Raw genomic sequence first — 15,303 nt, 5'->3', positions numbered from 1 at the left:
CACTTTGAACAGCATCGTTCTGATTGGCTTTCCCTCCCCCTTCCAACCCATTGTTCAAAAATTCCCTTTATTCTTTGATGAAAACTTCCCCAAGTGGGTCATCTACCTTAAGTATAATAAACACCAGGTCTTGAAGGGGTTAAAAAAGGCTGCTATGATTCACCAGAAAAAGAGGAAAGGCTTGGTAAACGCAATGCTAAAGAATCAAGAAACTGGTGGTTAAGTCCACGGTGGAAACAAAAAGAGAAAAGGAAGGATGCAGGTATTTGTTGTCAGCATTTAACCTAGATTTTTCATCTCTTGATTTTATGATTATGTTGCAAGGCTATAGGTTGTCTCTGTTATATATATCTATAGATATAGTCATATGGAATTGTTCTAACATCTATAACAATATACTGTAATAAAAGTTATGTGACTATGGTCTGTCTCCGTCTCTCTCTCAAAAATATCTTCTTGTACTGAACATAGCTATTTTTGGACCGCGGTTGACCGTGGGTAACTGAAACTGCAGAAAGCGAAACTGCAGATAAGAGGGGGAACTACGGTAGACGCCACCCACCCGTCAGTCACTTGGGAGCCGTCTGGGTTATCAGATCGACTGTCTGCAAGTATTGCAGTGTTTGTGTTCAAGTCACCCTTATTTTCTATCATAATGGCCCCAAAGCACAAGAGTAGTGATGCTGGGAATTTGGACAGGCCAAAGAGAAGCCGTAAAGTGCTCCCTCTAAGTGAAAAGGTGAAAGTTCTCGACTTAATCAGGAAAGAAAAAAAATCCTATGCTGAGGTTGCTAAGATCTACGGGAAGAATGAATCTTCCATCCGTGAAATTGTGAAGAAGGAAAAAGAAATTCGTGCTAGTTTTGCTGTCTCACCTCCAACTGCTAAAGTGACGGCCACGGTGCGTGATAAGTGCTTAGTTAAGATGGAACAGGCACTGCATTTGTGGGTGGAAGAGATGAACAGAAAACGTGTTCCCATTGACAGCAACGTGTTGTGCCAAAAAGCCTTGAGCCTATACCAAGACTTTAGCAAGGGATGCTCTGAAACTGACACCAAGCCATTTACTGCGAGTAAGGGATGGTTACACAGATTCAGGCATAGATTCTCACATCATTACAAGAAGAAGAAGAAGGGTGAGTACAGTACAAGTTATTTTGAGAGAGAGAGAGAGAGAGAGATCACATTCACCTTAGTACTTGCTATACTTGTTCTATTTTGTTATCATTGCTGTTAACTTCTTCCTGTGCCTAGTTGGATTTGGTATTATCCAAGGTTTCAGGCATCCACTGGCAGTCTTGGAATGTGTCCCCCACAGATAACAGGGGACTACTGTATTCACTCTCTCTCTCTTTTTTTAAATTTTTATTGTAGGTTCATGGGTACATATGCAGGTTTATTATACAGGTAAACTCGTGTCACCGGGGTTTGTTGTACAGATTATTTTGCCACCCGCGTACTAAGCCTATCCAATAGTTATTTTTTTTCTGCTCCTCATCCTTCTCCCACTGAGGCGGGCGGATCACCTGAGGTTGGGAGTTCGAGATCAGCCTGACCAACATGGAGAAACCCCGTCTCAACTAAAAATACAAAATTAGCCAGGCATGGTGGCGCATGCCTGTAATCCCAGCTACTCGGGAGGCTGAGGCAGGAGAATCGCTTGAACCCGGGAGGCAAAGGTTGCAGTAAGCCGAGATCGCGCCATTGCACTCCAGCCTGGGCAACAAGCGAAACTCTGTCTCAAAAAAAAAAAAAAAAAAAAAAAAGAAAAGAAAAGAAACATGGAACATGGACTTTTTCATATTTAAAAAAAGTTTTGAATGCTAAATAATACCATCTAATATTTATATAACACGTACCCAAGTTCATAAAGTATTTTCATCTACGTATCATCTGATTTCCCCAAATCCCTGAAGGAGGCAGAGAAAATACTATAGAGGTTTTATTTTTAACAACTTAAATTTAGAGCTTTATATTTAAAAACTTAAATTTAAAAACTTTAAAAAACGACAGTGTTAACATAATCCTAAATAGCAGATAAAATTCATCTAAATCCTGCTACCCCAACAAAGAAAACTGTTTATTTCAACTGGTGCAACATGAATATTCGTTTTACTGTGTCGGCCAGATGCTCACACAAAAGGCAGAGCTAGAGCTGGAAGGTCTATTTAGATCACATCTACATTATTAATTGTTATGAATAAATTATAACTTGGATTTAGTTTTTTTTTTTTTTTCCACCTTTGGATGAATTCTAAGAACCATACATACTGGAAAAGGTAGTCATTCATTCAGGATTCAAATTATTCAAATTATTCAAACAAAAAACTGTTCAAAAACAGTGTTTTATAATCAGTATTAAAAAATATCATTGTGGTTGGATATGCTGGCTCATGCCTGTAATCCCAGCACTTTGGGAGGCCGAGGCGGGCAGATTACGAGGTCAGGAGTTCAAGACCAGCTTGACCAACATGGTGAAACCCTGTCTCTACTAAAAATACAAAAATTAGCCGAGTCTGGTGGCACACGCCTATAATCCTAGCTACTCGGAAGACTGAGACAGGAGAATCACTTGAACCCGGGAGGCAGAGGTTGCAGGAGCCGAGATTGCGCCATTGCACTCCAGCCTGGGCAACAGAGTGAGACTCAGTCTCAAAAAAAAAAGTATCATTGTAAGAACAAAGGAGTTATCTGCTAGAGTGTAGACACACATGTGACAGCCAAAGAGGTCTTGTGACCCTACTGAAGTCATCCGGACAGGATTGTGCAAATCATAAACTGGAACAATGTCTACAGGATCAAAGTATTATCTTCCAAATGATATTTTACATTCTGTTCTCTATATAAAGAATGTATAGTGTACTATGTACATTGTAAAGAAAAACCAAGAAATTGGACTTAGAAGATATTGGGCCTGTATCAATCAGAATTCAACGAAAAAGACCTCTGGTATTCATCAAAAGTCATGCTCTGCTGTGGAATACAGATCTGTCAAGAGTATCTGGGCCAGGCCTGGTGGCTCACACCTGTAATCCCAGCACTTTGGGAGGCTGAGGTAGGCGGATCTCTTGAGCCCAGGAGTCCAAGACCAGCCTGGGAAACACGGTGAAACCCTGTCTCTACTAAAAATACAAAAAATTAGCTGAGTGTGGTGGTGTGCACCTGTAGTCCCAGCCATTTGGGAGGCTGAAGTGGGAGGACTGCTTAAGCCTGGGAGTTTGAGGCTGCAGTGAACCGAGATCTCGCCACTCTACGCCAGCCTGGGCAACTGGAGTGAGAGATCCTGTCTCAAAACAAAAAGCAGAAAACAGAAAAACAGAGTATCTGAACTTTCACCAGAATTATGGTTTTGGGCAATCTGAAATATATGACTGAGGGCTGGGCACAGTGGCTGAAATGCAGTGGCAGCACTTTGGGAGTCCGAGGTGGATGGATCACCTGGGGTTAGGAGTTTGAGACCAGCCTGGCCAATATGACCAACATGGTGAAACCCCGTTTCTACTAAAAATCCAAAAATTAACCAGGTGTGGTGGTATGCACCTATAATCCCAGCTACTCGAGGGCCTGAGGCAGGAGAACCGCTTGAACCCGGGAGGTGGAGGTTGTGGTGAGCGGAGCTTGTGCCACCTCACTCCGGCCTGTGCGGCAGAGTAAGACTCTGTCAAAAATAATAATAATAAATAAATAAATAAATAAATAAATAAATAAAATAGAATGTATGAGAGAGGGTGGGTACAAGTGCTCATGCCTGTAATCACAGCACTTTGGAAGGCTGAGGCAGGAGGATTGCTTGAAGCCAGGAGTTTGGAACCAGCCCGGTCAACACAGCAAGACTCCATCTCTACCAAAAAACAATGATATAACAGAGTCACCAAAAGATTATTCAGTTTGGATTCAAAAGAGCATCTTTAAAAAGAGTGTATGATCCCAATAACAGAGATCTCAACAAAGTGGCATAACCATCATTCAGTCACCATGGGCTTTCAGGGGTTCCTTTCCAGGGTCCCATGATCACATGCTATTTCTTTTTCTTTTTTTTTTTTTTTGAGACAGAGTCTCGCTCTGTCACCCAGGCTGGAGTACAGTGGCGTGATCTCGGCCCACTGCAAGCTCCGCCTCCTGGGTTCATGCCATTCTCCTGCCTCAGCCTCCTGAGTAGCTGGGACTACAGGCGCCCGCCACCACGCCTGGCTAATTTTTTATATTTTTAGTAGAGATGGGGTTTCACCATGTTAGCCAGGATGGTCTCGATCTCCTGACCTCGTGATCCGCCCGCCTCAGCCTCCCAAAGTGCTGGGATTACAGGTGTGAGCCACCGCGCCCGGCCTTTTTTTTTTTTTGAGACGGAGTCTCACTCTGTCTCCTAGGCCGGAGTGCAGTGGGGCCATCTTGGCTCACTGCAACCTCAGCCTCCCAGGTTCAAGTGATTCTCTGCCTCAGCCTCCTGAGTAGCTGGGATTACAGGCGTGCACCACCATGCCCAGCTAATTTTTTGTATTTTCAGTAGAGACAGGTTTTACCATTTTGAGATGGAGTCTCGCTCTTTTGCCCAGACTGGAGTGCAATGGTGTGATCTTAGCTCACTGCAGCCTCTGCCTCCTGGGTTCAAGCGATTCTACTGCCTCAGCCTCCCAGGTAGTTGGGATTACAGGCACATGCCACCATGCCCGGCTGATTTTTTTTGTATTTTTAGTAGTGATGGGGTTTCACCATGTTGGCCAGGCTGGTCTCAAACTCCTGACCTCGGGATCCACCCACTTCAGCCTCCCAAAGTGCTGGGATTACAGGCATGAGCCACCGCGCCAATCACGTGCTATTTCAAAGCAGTCAACGAAGCTCTAAGCCCAGAGTCTAAGCAAAGATTCATTTGAGTTGGTAGAAGTGCTCATGTATGGTCCAGATCCATCTCTAGCTTGGCCAAGGCCCATTTGACTTGGCTTTGTCTCCCACCATACAGAAGAATGGAAAAGTCACATCGTATGGACGCTCATCTGAAGGCTAAGCTAAACATTAACAAAAAGAGAGGGGGAAATGATGGAAATAACATGGATGGTTCTGCCAGCTGTCGGACTCTGCACTTATGTCTTGACTGACCATGAGCTGAAAGCTGCAAATCTGCTCTTGCTGAAGCCCCAGTCCAGTGTGCATCTCTTGGTATATGCATCCTGTGATTCTAATCTCTCTTTTTTTTTTGAGACGGGGTTTCGCTCTTGTTGCCCAGGCTAGAGTGCAATGGCATGATCTTGGCTCACCGCAACCTTTACCTCCTGGGTTCAAGCGATTCTCCTGCCTCAGTCTCCTGAGTAGCTGGGATTACAGGCATGTGACACCATACCTGGCTAATTTTATATTTTTAGTAGAGATGGGGTTTCTCCATGTTGCTCAGGCTGGTCTCGAACTCCCAACCTCAGGTGATCTGCCTGCCTTGGCCTCCCAAAGTGCTGGAATTACAGGTATGAGCCACCGTGCCCATCCTGATTCTAATCTTTAAAGGAGGATTTTCTGGCTGCGTGCATGGTTTACGCCTGTAATCTCAGCACCTTGGGGGCTGAGGGAGGCGAATCACTTGAGGTCAGGAATTTGAGACCAGCCAGACCAACATGGTGAAACCCTGTCTCTACTAAAAATCCAAAAATTAGCCGGGCGTGGTGGTGTACACCTGTAATCCCAGCTACTTGGGAGGCTGAGGCAGGAGAATTGCTTGAACCCAGGAGGTGCAGTGAGCCAAGATCGCACCACCGCACTCCAGCCTGGGTGAGATCTCATCCCCTCGCAAAAAAAATCAATAAATGAAATAAAAGAGGATTTCCTACGACATCAGTTTTAGACACAAATCAACTATTATTTTTCGTCTGTCGCTCAATCCCCAAAACAGTAATGTGATCCTACATTTGAAAAAAAACCTGGGCCTGGTGCAGTGCCTCACGCCTGTAATCTCAGCACTTTGGAGGCCATGGCAGGAGGCTCATTTGAGCCCAGGAAGTCAAGACCAGCCTAGGCAACATAGTGAGACCCGTGTCTACAAAAAACGAAATTAGCTGAGTGTGATGGCACATACATGTTGTCCCAGGCATTCAGGAAGCTAAGGCGGGAGAATGGCTTGAGTCTGGAGTTGGAAGCTGCAGTGAGCTGTGATCGGGCCACTGCACTCCAGCCTGGGTGACACAGTGAGACCCTGTCTCAAAACTAGGAAAAAAAAAAAAAAGTAAAACATAACCCTACCTTTGCAGAGAGATGGCATCTAAAGTGATTTATAACAATGGTCACAATTAATGTAGCATCTATACCACTAAGATGAAGGAGAAATTGGTCAATGAATAGTGACAAGTGTTCCAACGAGCTGCGAAAGTGGTGAGCCAGAACTTAATGAAGAGAGAACATGCAAGATATTTTATGACTGTAACACATGAATTTGAGGGTTACAAGCCTTGATGGCAAAATGCTCAGAAAAACGCTTTGTCTGCATACACATTGCCTCAACAGAGACAGCTTTCTGACTAGAGGTAATTCAAAACCAGCTAATGTTGACCTAACCGTTTTAGGAATTGCTTCAGTCTCAAAGAAGTTGGAGTTGTTTATGAAGAGGCAGCAAAATTCCACTGTGGGCCCCGCGCGGTGCTCATGCCTGTAATCTCAGCACTTTGGGAGGCTGAGGCAGGCAGATCACTTGAGGTCAGGAGTTCGAGAACAGTCTGGGCAATACGTGAAACCCGTCTCCACTAAAAATACAAAAATTAGCTGGGCGTGGTAGTGCACGCCTGTAATCCCAGCTACTCGGGAGGCTGAGGCAGGAGAATGGCTTGAACCCGTGAGGTAGAGGTTGCTGTGAAGATCGCACCACTGCACTCCAGCGTGGGCCACGGAGCGAAGCTCGGTCTCAAAAAAAGAATTCCACTGTGAACCACTAAACAAATTCACAGAAGAAAGGGACTATCTTCCAAACGTTTTCACATGATAAGGATCATCTTGGCTAAATACACTTCTGCCTTACTACCTCACTTTGTAACACCCTCCCGAATTCTACTCCATGACTCCACTATACCCAGGAAATCCTTTCCCTGACCCCTCCAGGTGGAGAAACCACTCTCTCAACAAAACATACTCACCGAAGTCCACAGCAGCTGAAATCTGCGTCTCACAGGCTGGCTGTTCTTACTAGAGTTACAGGCTTCTCAAGAGTTAAATTTGTTCCTAAATATATGTCAGTGGCACGTGGTATTGGGAATAGAGAATTTAATTAAATATTCCTAAATGTCAATGAAATACAAGTGCAAAAAGAAAGTTGCTCTTGGGCAAACTTAATGAATGGCTTTCGAGACAATCGACAAAGGAGAGTCACAATCTTTTTAGGCAAGGACCGAAGGGATCCTAGACATTGTCGGGGAAATCGCAAAAATTCAGGCTGTCTGCTTCTCCGGTGAGCTTTACGCTCTCCATGTATTTTTTTAAAAATCCAACACGAAAATTCTAGAGGAGGCTTTATTGGGTGCGGTCTGTGCAAGAGAGACGATGGGGAATGCCAATCGGAGAACCCAGATTCAAAGGAAAGGTTTTTTGGACCCACATCAAAAGACTGGCTGCTCGGAAAGTTTTCTCGCTAGCGACAAAGACTTGGAGGCTGGAAAAAGCGTCGTGGTCGCCACCTACCGAGAAGCGGCGGGTCGGGGGAGGATGACTGTCGTGGCCCGAATCCCCAGTGGGTGGTACTGGGTGGGGGGATCAGAAAAACCACTGAATCTCGTGCTTTACATAAACATCTAAAAATCGTCGGCCTCGGGGTTGTAAAGTTTTGGAGTTTAACTTAGGTGAACCGTAGTGTCTCACCATTTTCAAAACCCACCGGCTAATGCAAGTTGAGAAGCAAAAAATAATGGTAGGGGGAGGAGTTTGAGTTAAATCGCATCGCGGTTGACAGAACAAAACAGGAGCTACGAGTCAGGATTTCTGCTCCCACTCCCTTGCAAGTTTCCTTCCAAATCCTGAGGGAGAACAGAGGCGGAGGGTCTGGGGGAGGAATTAAAACACAAGGTCTCCTCCCCTCTCGCCTGTCCAAACTTGGGGGCAACGGTTTCTTTGCAGGACAGCTTGGAAAACACTAGAGAGTTGTTCTTTGTGTCCCGGAGGGTGGTGCAGGGCGGGAGGACTCCCCTTGGCAGAGCACGGAGGGCGACGGGCCGGCCCGGGGCTCCCCGGCTTTTGCAGCATCCTGGTCTGGCAATTTGCAAGGAATGTGGGGTGCAAGAGCAAGTGGGGGACTTGGACGGCGGCTGGCGCGCGGTGGGGACGAGGCCGGAGCCACCACCCGTCCAGATTTCCGTTTCTGCACCCCGGCTCCCCTCCCCCACCCGGGCGGCCGCGCAGGCCCCAGGTGCAGCCATGTTCTCGCTCCCACCACCCTCGCCTCCATTGACAGCCCTTGCTGGAGAGGGCCGGGCGCCGCGCTTGCCTCGTCCTCGGGTTCGGGGCTCGCCGGAGCGGTGCTTCCTGGGAGTTGTAGTCCCCTGTCCCTGCTGCCGCGTTGATGGGGAACGCATCCGAAACTACAACTCCCGCTGGGCGGCGCTGCGGGTGCGCACGCGCAACGCGCCTTCGAGGAACAAAAAAAAAGAAAAGAAAAAAAGAAAAAAAAAAGGAGGAGGAGGAGGAGGGTGAGAGAGAAGCTGGGAGAGCAGAGAAAAGGGGCCACCGGTCGCCCCCCCGCTTCCCCGCACGCGCTCTCCAGCCGCGGCCGCCCGCCTGCCGCGGTCACCCCGGCCTCTGCCTCTGTCCCCCAGTGATCGGATCAAGGCGCCGAGCGAGGCCCTGCCTGCGGGGCGGCCATGCGGCGGTGACAGGAGCGCGGCCGACACGCACGGGCCCCTCGCCCCCTCTCGCCTCCCTCCCGCTCGCCAGCTCCCCTCAGCTGAGGCTGCTCCGCTGCGGCCGCAGCGCGCGCGCGGCCCACACTCGCCTCCCCTCGGCATCCCCGGCCCCGGCGCTGCCTGGAGGCGGCCGCACTCGGGTGAGTCCCTCTCGCCTCATCCCCGTGCCCCCTGCCCCCGCCTCGGGGGGCCATTGCGAGCGGGGGCCTTTATTGGAGACTTTGCCCCGCCAGGGGCTGCAGGGACAGGGGCCTGGGAGCCGCGGCCCGCCGCGCGCGGTTGGGGCCTTGGGGGGCACCCGTGCCGCCTCCCCCTACCCCCACCCCCACCGCCTCGCCGGGTCTCCAGCCCCGCCGGCCTTGGCAGTGGCCGAAACCAGGCGATGGGGGTGGGGCGGCACGGACGCGGTCGCGGGGGACGACAGTGGCACGCGCGCGCCTCGGTGCGCGTGGGGGAGGGGCGCGCGCGCCAACCGGCGTGGGGTGGGGGGGCGCCTCGCGCGTGCGGTCCCGCGCACGAGCGAGCGAGCGGCCCCGCTGGCTGCGCATGCCCCGCCGCGCTGATTGGCCGGCTAGGCGGTGCGGGGGCGCGCGCGGTGCCAGGCCCGAGCCGCCGTGGGGTCGCGCTCGCCTGGTGTATCTGGGGCTCCTGCGCCGGGGCAGCAGACGCGCGGGATTGGCCGACCGGCGCGGGGGCGGGGCCGCGCGTTGCCTGGTAACTGCGGCGGGCGGGGGAGCGGGAGCGCAGTCCCCCGCCCCGCCCCGCTCCCAGGTGGAGCCCGCAGTGGGCTTTGTCCCGGGCCGGCTCGGCGCGCCTGCCCCGCGGGGCCTGTTCTTTGGGGGAAATAAACACAATGACCGGAAGGAAAACCTCAGCCTTAGGCCATGAAAATTAAGCCGTCTGGGTTCGGCCAGCACCCAGACGACGGGAGTGCAGAGGAAGAAGGAAAATGAAATGGAAAAAGCTGTCTTCTTGCCGCTCCCTGGCTCCTCCACTTTTTCTTAATCCAACTTTTGCCTTTTCGTGTAGCGAATTTTGTCCTCCCTAGGTTATGGATTTGCACTGATTTGCGGCTGGGGATGTTCAGAGGTGGGGTGCTGTTGGAGTAGTGTCCACTCTTGCGGATGCGCAGTTCTTGCCGACTACTGACCTCCTCCTTTTTAAAAAAAAAAAAAAATTAAATTATTTGTGGAGACGCGTTCTCACTATGTTGCCCAGGCTGGTCCTGAACTCCTAGGCTCAAGCGATCCTCCCACCTTGGCCTCCCAAAGTGCTAGGATTACAGGTGTGAGCCATCGCGTTCGGCTTAGTTTTCTTTTTTTTTTAGAAACAGGGTCTCTCTGTGTTGCCGCGGCTGAAGCGCGCAGTGGCACAATCGTAGCTCATTGCAGCCTTCAACAGCTGAGCTCCAGCGATCCTCCTGCCTCAGCCTCCCCGGTGGCTGGGACTACAGGCACATGCCATCATGTCCGGCTGATTTTTATTTTCTATTTTTTTATTTTTATTTTTTGAGATGGAGTCTTGCTCTGTGGCCCAGACTGAAGTGCAGTGGCATGATCTTGGCTCATTGCAACCTCTGCCTCCCCGGTTCAAGCCATTCTCCTGCCTCAGCCTCCTAAGTGGCTGGGATTACAGGCGTGCGCCGCCACGCCGGGATAATTTTTGTATTTTTAGTAGAGATGGAGTTTCACCATGTTGGCCAGGCTAGGCTCAAACTCCTGAGCTCAAAGCAGTCGGCCTCCCTCGGCCTGCCACCAAAGAACTGGGATTACAGGCGTGAGCCACCGCCCTGGGTCACGGCTGGCTAATTTTTGATATTTCTTTAGAGATGGGATCTTCTTGTGTTGCCTAGGCTGGTTGGGAACTCCTGGCTTCTGGTGATCCTCCCACTTAGGCCTCCCAAAGTGGTGGGAGTACAGGCTTGAGCCACCACGCTGGGCCTTATCTCTTTTAAATTCAACTTTGCCGCAGACTATGGCTTGATCAGCCAACAGTGCAGAGGAGAAGTCTCCAGTCCTTCAGGGAACAAAAGGGGAAGTTAGTTTGCAAATGAGAATGTGCAGGTAGAGTGTCCTGCGGAGGCGGGGTCTTCTCCCCAGGCTGAGGCCTATGGTGTGGGATGACCGATTTTATTTCCTGCTACAGGATTTTTTGGGGGCTGCTGCCTTGGCTTTCGTTTCTCCTGCTTCTTGGGATCTTGGCCTTTTGGCTGGGATGACGTTTTTCAGGCTATGGAAATCAATCTTGCTCATATGCAGCTGCTTCCTTAAGGTCTTTTTTCTCTCTCTCTCTTTTGTTTTTTTTTTGTTGTTGTTAGAGTTTCGCTCTGTCCCCCAGTCTGGAGTGCAGTGGCACGATCTTGGCTCACTGCAACCTCCGCCTCCCGGGTTCAAGCGATTTTCCTGCCTCAGCCTCCTGAGTAGCTGGGATTACAGGGGCCTGCCAAGACACCCAGCTGATTTTTGTATTTTTAATAGAGACGGGGTTTTGCCATGTTTGCCAGGCTGGTCTTGAACTGCTGACCTCAGGTGATCCGCCTGCCTTGGCCTCGGAAAGTGCTGGGATTACAGGCGTGAGCCACTGCTCCCGTCCTGAGGTCTTATATTGTATGGTTAGAGTTTGTTTCTTATTAATCTCCCAATCAACCTGTGTGTCCTTCCTCGCAGGGCACCTTTATTTTCTCTTTTCTTTTTTTTTGAAACGGAGTTTCACTCTCGTTGCCCAGGCTGGAGTGCAATGGCGCGATCTCGGCTCACTGCAACCTCCGCCTCCTGGGTTCAAGCGATTCTCCTGCCTCAGACTCCTGAGTAGCTGGGTACAGGCGCGCTCCACTACGCCCGGCTAAGGGCAGTTTTATTTTCCTCTGCATCTGGCCTAGTCACTGGGTGTTGAGCTCATAGGGGCAGGGACAAGCCTTTTCCTCCTTTGTGTTTCTCCCTCCACTTCCCCTTCCAGTTTGGCATCGTCCTAGCCTTGCCTGGGGTAACAATGCTGCTTACATTTGAATGTCTTCCTTGCCCCCCATGGCTCTTGAGCACTTTCGATGTACAGTATTTTTCTTATTTAATCCTTGTGACAAGTCTGTAATTCTATTCTATAGAGCGGAACAAGTCTAGAGAAGTTGGAGGGTTCTGTACTCTTGCTTACCTAGCACACGAACCTGGCCGGTGTGACTCAACCCTTAAGCCGAGGTTCTGAAACCGCCGCGCCTGGGCGTTCCCAGGAGCGCTGGCATGTGCAGACTCTGCTTGCTGGGTCCTACTTTCCAGGCTGATTCTGCACGTCTGGGGAGTTGCCCGAGAATTTGCATTTTGATTAGCTCCCTGGGTGGTGGTGATGGTGGCTGCTCCCCGGACAGCCCTTTGAGAACCATTCACAATGGTGCAAAATGAAGGGAGGGAAATTTATCGGAGATGTTTGCTTTTCCTTACTTTAAAATTAGATCTTGGCCGGGTGCGGTGGCTCACACCTGTAATCCGAGCACTTTGGGAGGCTGAGGTGGGTGGAACACCTGAAGTTAGGAGTTCGAGACCAGCCTGGCCAACGTGGCGAAACCCCATCTCTACTAAAAATAGAAAAAGTAGCCGGGTGTGGTGGCGTGCATCTGTAGTTTCAGCTACTTGGGGAGGCTGAGGCAGGGGAATCTCTTGAACTCGGGAGGCAGAGGTTGCAGTGAGATAAGATCTCACCACTACACTCCAGCCTGGGTGACAGAGCGAGACTGTCTCAAAAAAATAAAAATAAGGCCGGGCGCGGTGGCTCAAGCCTGTAATCCCAGCACTTTGGGAGGCCGAGGCGGGTGGATCACGAGGTCAGGAGATCGAGACCATCCTGGCTAACATGGTGAAACCCCGTCTCTACTAAAAATACAAAAAACTAGCCGGGCGTGGTGGCGGGCGCCTGTAGTCCCAGCTACTCGGAGGCTGAGGCGGGAGAATGGCGTGAACCCGGGAGGTGGAGCTTGCAGTGAGCCGAGATCGCGCCACCGCACTCCAGCCTGGGCGACAGAGCGAGACTCCGTCTCAAAAAAAATAAAAAAAAAAAAAATAGAAAATAAAAATAAAATTAGATCTTAAAGAATCAAAAATAATTCGGACGACTGACCGTAGATTGCTCAGAAAACTGGCTGAGAGTTGAGAATTCCTGTTAGCCATGATTAGAAGTTAAAAGTTTCGTAAATCTCCGGTTTAAAAAGGGGTCATGGTTTAAGTGCGGAATAAAATGGGAAATCTATGGAAGTTTGACTTTTTCCCCACTCTGATTTATTTATTAATTTAGTCGCAGCACGGGCGTTTGTTACATTATCTTCTTCAGATGCCCAAAGTCTGCCACACCCACCACACAGAAGGTTTGAGTGATAGGACCACAGCTTGTAGTTTTGGTCCTTGGAGGTATGGGGGTTGGGGAGCATTGTGTGCTGATGCTCCTCTGCCACATGCCCCTCCAACAATTCAGCTTACTCAAATATGACTACAGAGACTGGCATTTAAATGTAGGCTTTGGGGGTTCTTTTTGCCAGATGGGGTTGAGGGCAATTCTTACTGAGAAAGATTTTTAGGTTTTTTCTTTCTTTCTTTCTTTTTTTTTTTGATGGAGTTTACCTCTGTCGCCCAGGCTGGAGTGCAATGGCACAATCTCGGCTTGCTGCAACCTAACCCACCCCTGCCCGGTTCGAGTGATTCTCCTGCCTCAGGCTCCCGAGTAGCTGGGATTACAGGCATGCGCCACCACGCCCGGCTAATTTTCTATTTTTAGTAGAGACGGGATTTCTCTGTGTTGGTCAGGCTGGTCTCGAACTCCTGACCTCAGGTGATCCGCCTGCCTTGGCCTCCCAAAGTGCTGGGATTACAGGCGTGAGCCACCGCTCCTGGCCGGTGGTTTTTTTTTTTTTTTTTTTTTTTTTTTGAGACACAATCTCACTCTATCGCCTAGGATGGAGTGTAGGGGTGCAATCTTGGCTCACTGCAACCTCTACCTCCTGAGTTCGTGATTCTCCTGACTCAGCCTCCTGAGTAGCTGGGATTACAGGCATGCACCACCACGCCTGGCTAATCTTTTGTATTTTTAGTAGACATAGGGTTTCATAACGCTGGCCAGGCTGGTCTCGAACTCCTGACCTCGTGATCCACCCACCTCAGCCTCCCAAAGTGCTGTGGGGTTACTGGCTTGAGCCACCGCGCCTGACGATTTTTAGGTTCTTAAAATTATAATGTATTTTTTTCTGGGGAAAATAACCGCAGATTAGGTGGGAGGAATGGTTTTAGTTTACAGTTAATGACCCCCCTCCTTTCCCCAGCCTACACCCTTAGGCGAGTTGTACACACTCCTTAGGGGACCCCAACTTCCATGGCCACTGACTGTCCTGCTATATTCTAGCATGTTCGATGACCCATAGGTGGACAGGTTATTATTATCTAAAGGAGCTGAACACTGAACAATTACTAAACACTTAACCTTTTCTGTTATTACTGGTTACCAGCTATTTGCACTGCATTTCACCTAATTCATTTCTACCATTGTTTCATTCTTTATTGAGGACATGAATGTTTTATATAAACATGAGTTTTTGCAGTATGCTTCATAACTGGGGTGGTATAATTAACATGAAATTGTCTTACCACTGGCTTAAATAGATGGATGTCAAATCGTTTTTATGTCAGTCTAAGGGAAAGTATGTATGTATGTATGTATTTATTTATTTGAGACGGAGTCTCACTCTGTGGCCCAGGCTGGAGTGCAGTGGCGCCATCTCAGCTCTCTGCAACCTCGGAGTCCTGGGCTCAAGTGATTCTTGTGCCTCAGCCTCGTGCATAGCTGGGATTACAGGCATGTGCCACCATGCCCAGCTAATTTTTTTGTATTTTTTTGTAGAGATGGGGTTTCACCATGTTGGCCAGGCTGGTCTCCAACTCCTGACCTCAAGTGATCCACCCGCCTCGGCCTCCCAAAGTGCTGAGATTACAGGCATGAGCCACTGCACCCAGTTCATTTACTGAGTGAAGCTTATTCATTGTTATAATTGAAGGAAAATAGAAAATACACCTAATCAGTTGCTTATTCTAATTGTAAAGTTGAGATACCTGGGAAACAGTAGGCTTAAACTGGCAGCATAGCTCTATGAAGACTCATACTCATTTAACTAAAGTGTATTGGGGCTACCTACCTGGGGAAGCGAAACGCCTTAATGTCTTAGAGGATGTGTTTTTTTTTTAATTGTATTGTATTTTATTATTATTATTATTATTATTTAGACAGAGTCTTGCTCTTGTCACCCAGGCTGGAGTGCAGTGGCGCGATCTGGGCTCACTGCAACCTCCGCCTCCTGGGTTCAAGCGATTCTCCTGCCTCAGTCTCCTAAGTAGCTGGGTCTACAGGCACCCATCACCACACCCGGCTAATTTTTGTATTTTTAGTAGAGACGGGGTTTCACCATGTTGGCCAG

General features: G+C 49.3%; 1 protein-coding gene across 12 annotated transcripts in view; it reads left to right on the top strand.

Moving 5' to 3' along the window:
• The first annotated feature begins 653 nt into the window (after window positions 1–653).
• Window positions 654–15,303, top strand: part of GTF2I (general transcription factor IIi) — a 117,459-nt gene continuing 102,809 nt past the window's right edge. For 4 of the 12 annotated variants that reach the window (XM_021935760.2, XM_021935759.2, XM_021935758.2 and 1 more), the window contains exon 1: window positions 8,604–9,001. Coding sequence is in view for 7 of the 12 variants with exons in the window: in XM_031665460.1 (XP_031521320.1) it covers window positions 656–1,136 (481 nt within the window). In the remaining 5 variants the exon portion in view is untranslated. Of the gene's footprint in view, window positions 1,137–8,603; window positions 9,002–15,303 lie in introns of those variants that run through there. The other 8 variants (XM_031665462.1, XM_031665464.1, XM_031665463.1 and 5 more) reach the window with 4 other exon arrangements.

Source organism: Papio anubis, chromosome 4 (genome assembly GCF_008728515.1).
Source record: "Papio anubis isolate 15944 chromosome 4, Panubis1.0, whole genome shotgun sequence".
Lineage (NCBI taxonomy): Eukaryota > Metazoa > Chordata > Mammalia > Primates > Cercopithecidae > Papio > Papio anubis.
The sequence above is the reverse complement of the archived record's forward strand: the minus strand, read 5'-3'. Positions and strand labels throughout refer to the sequence as shown.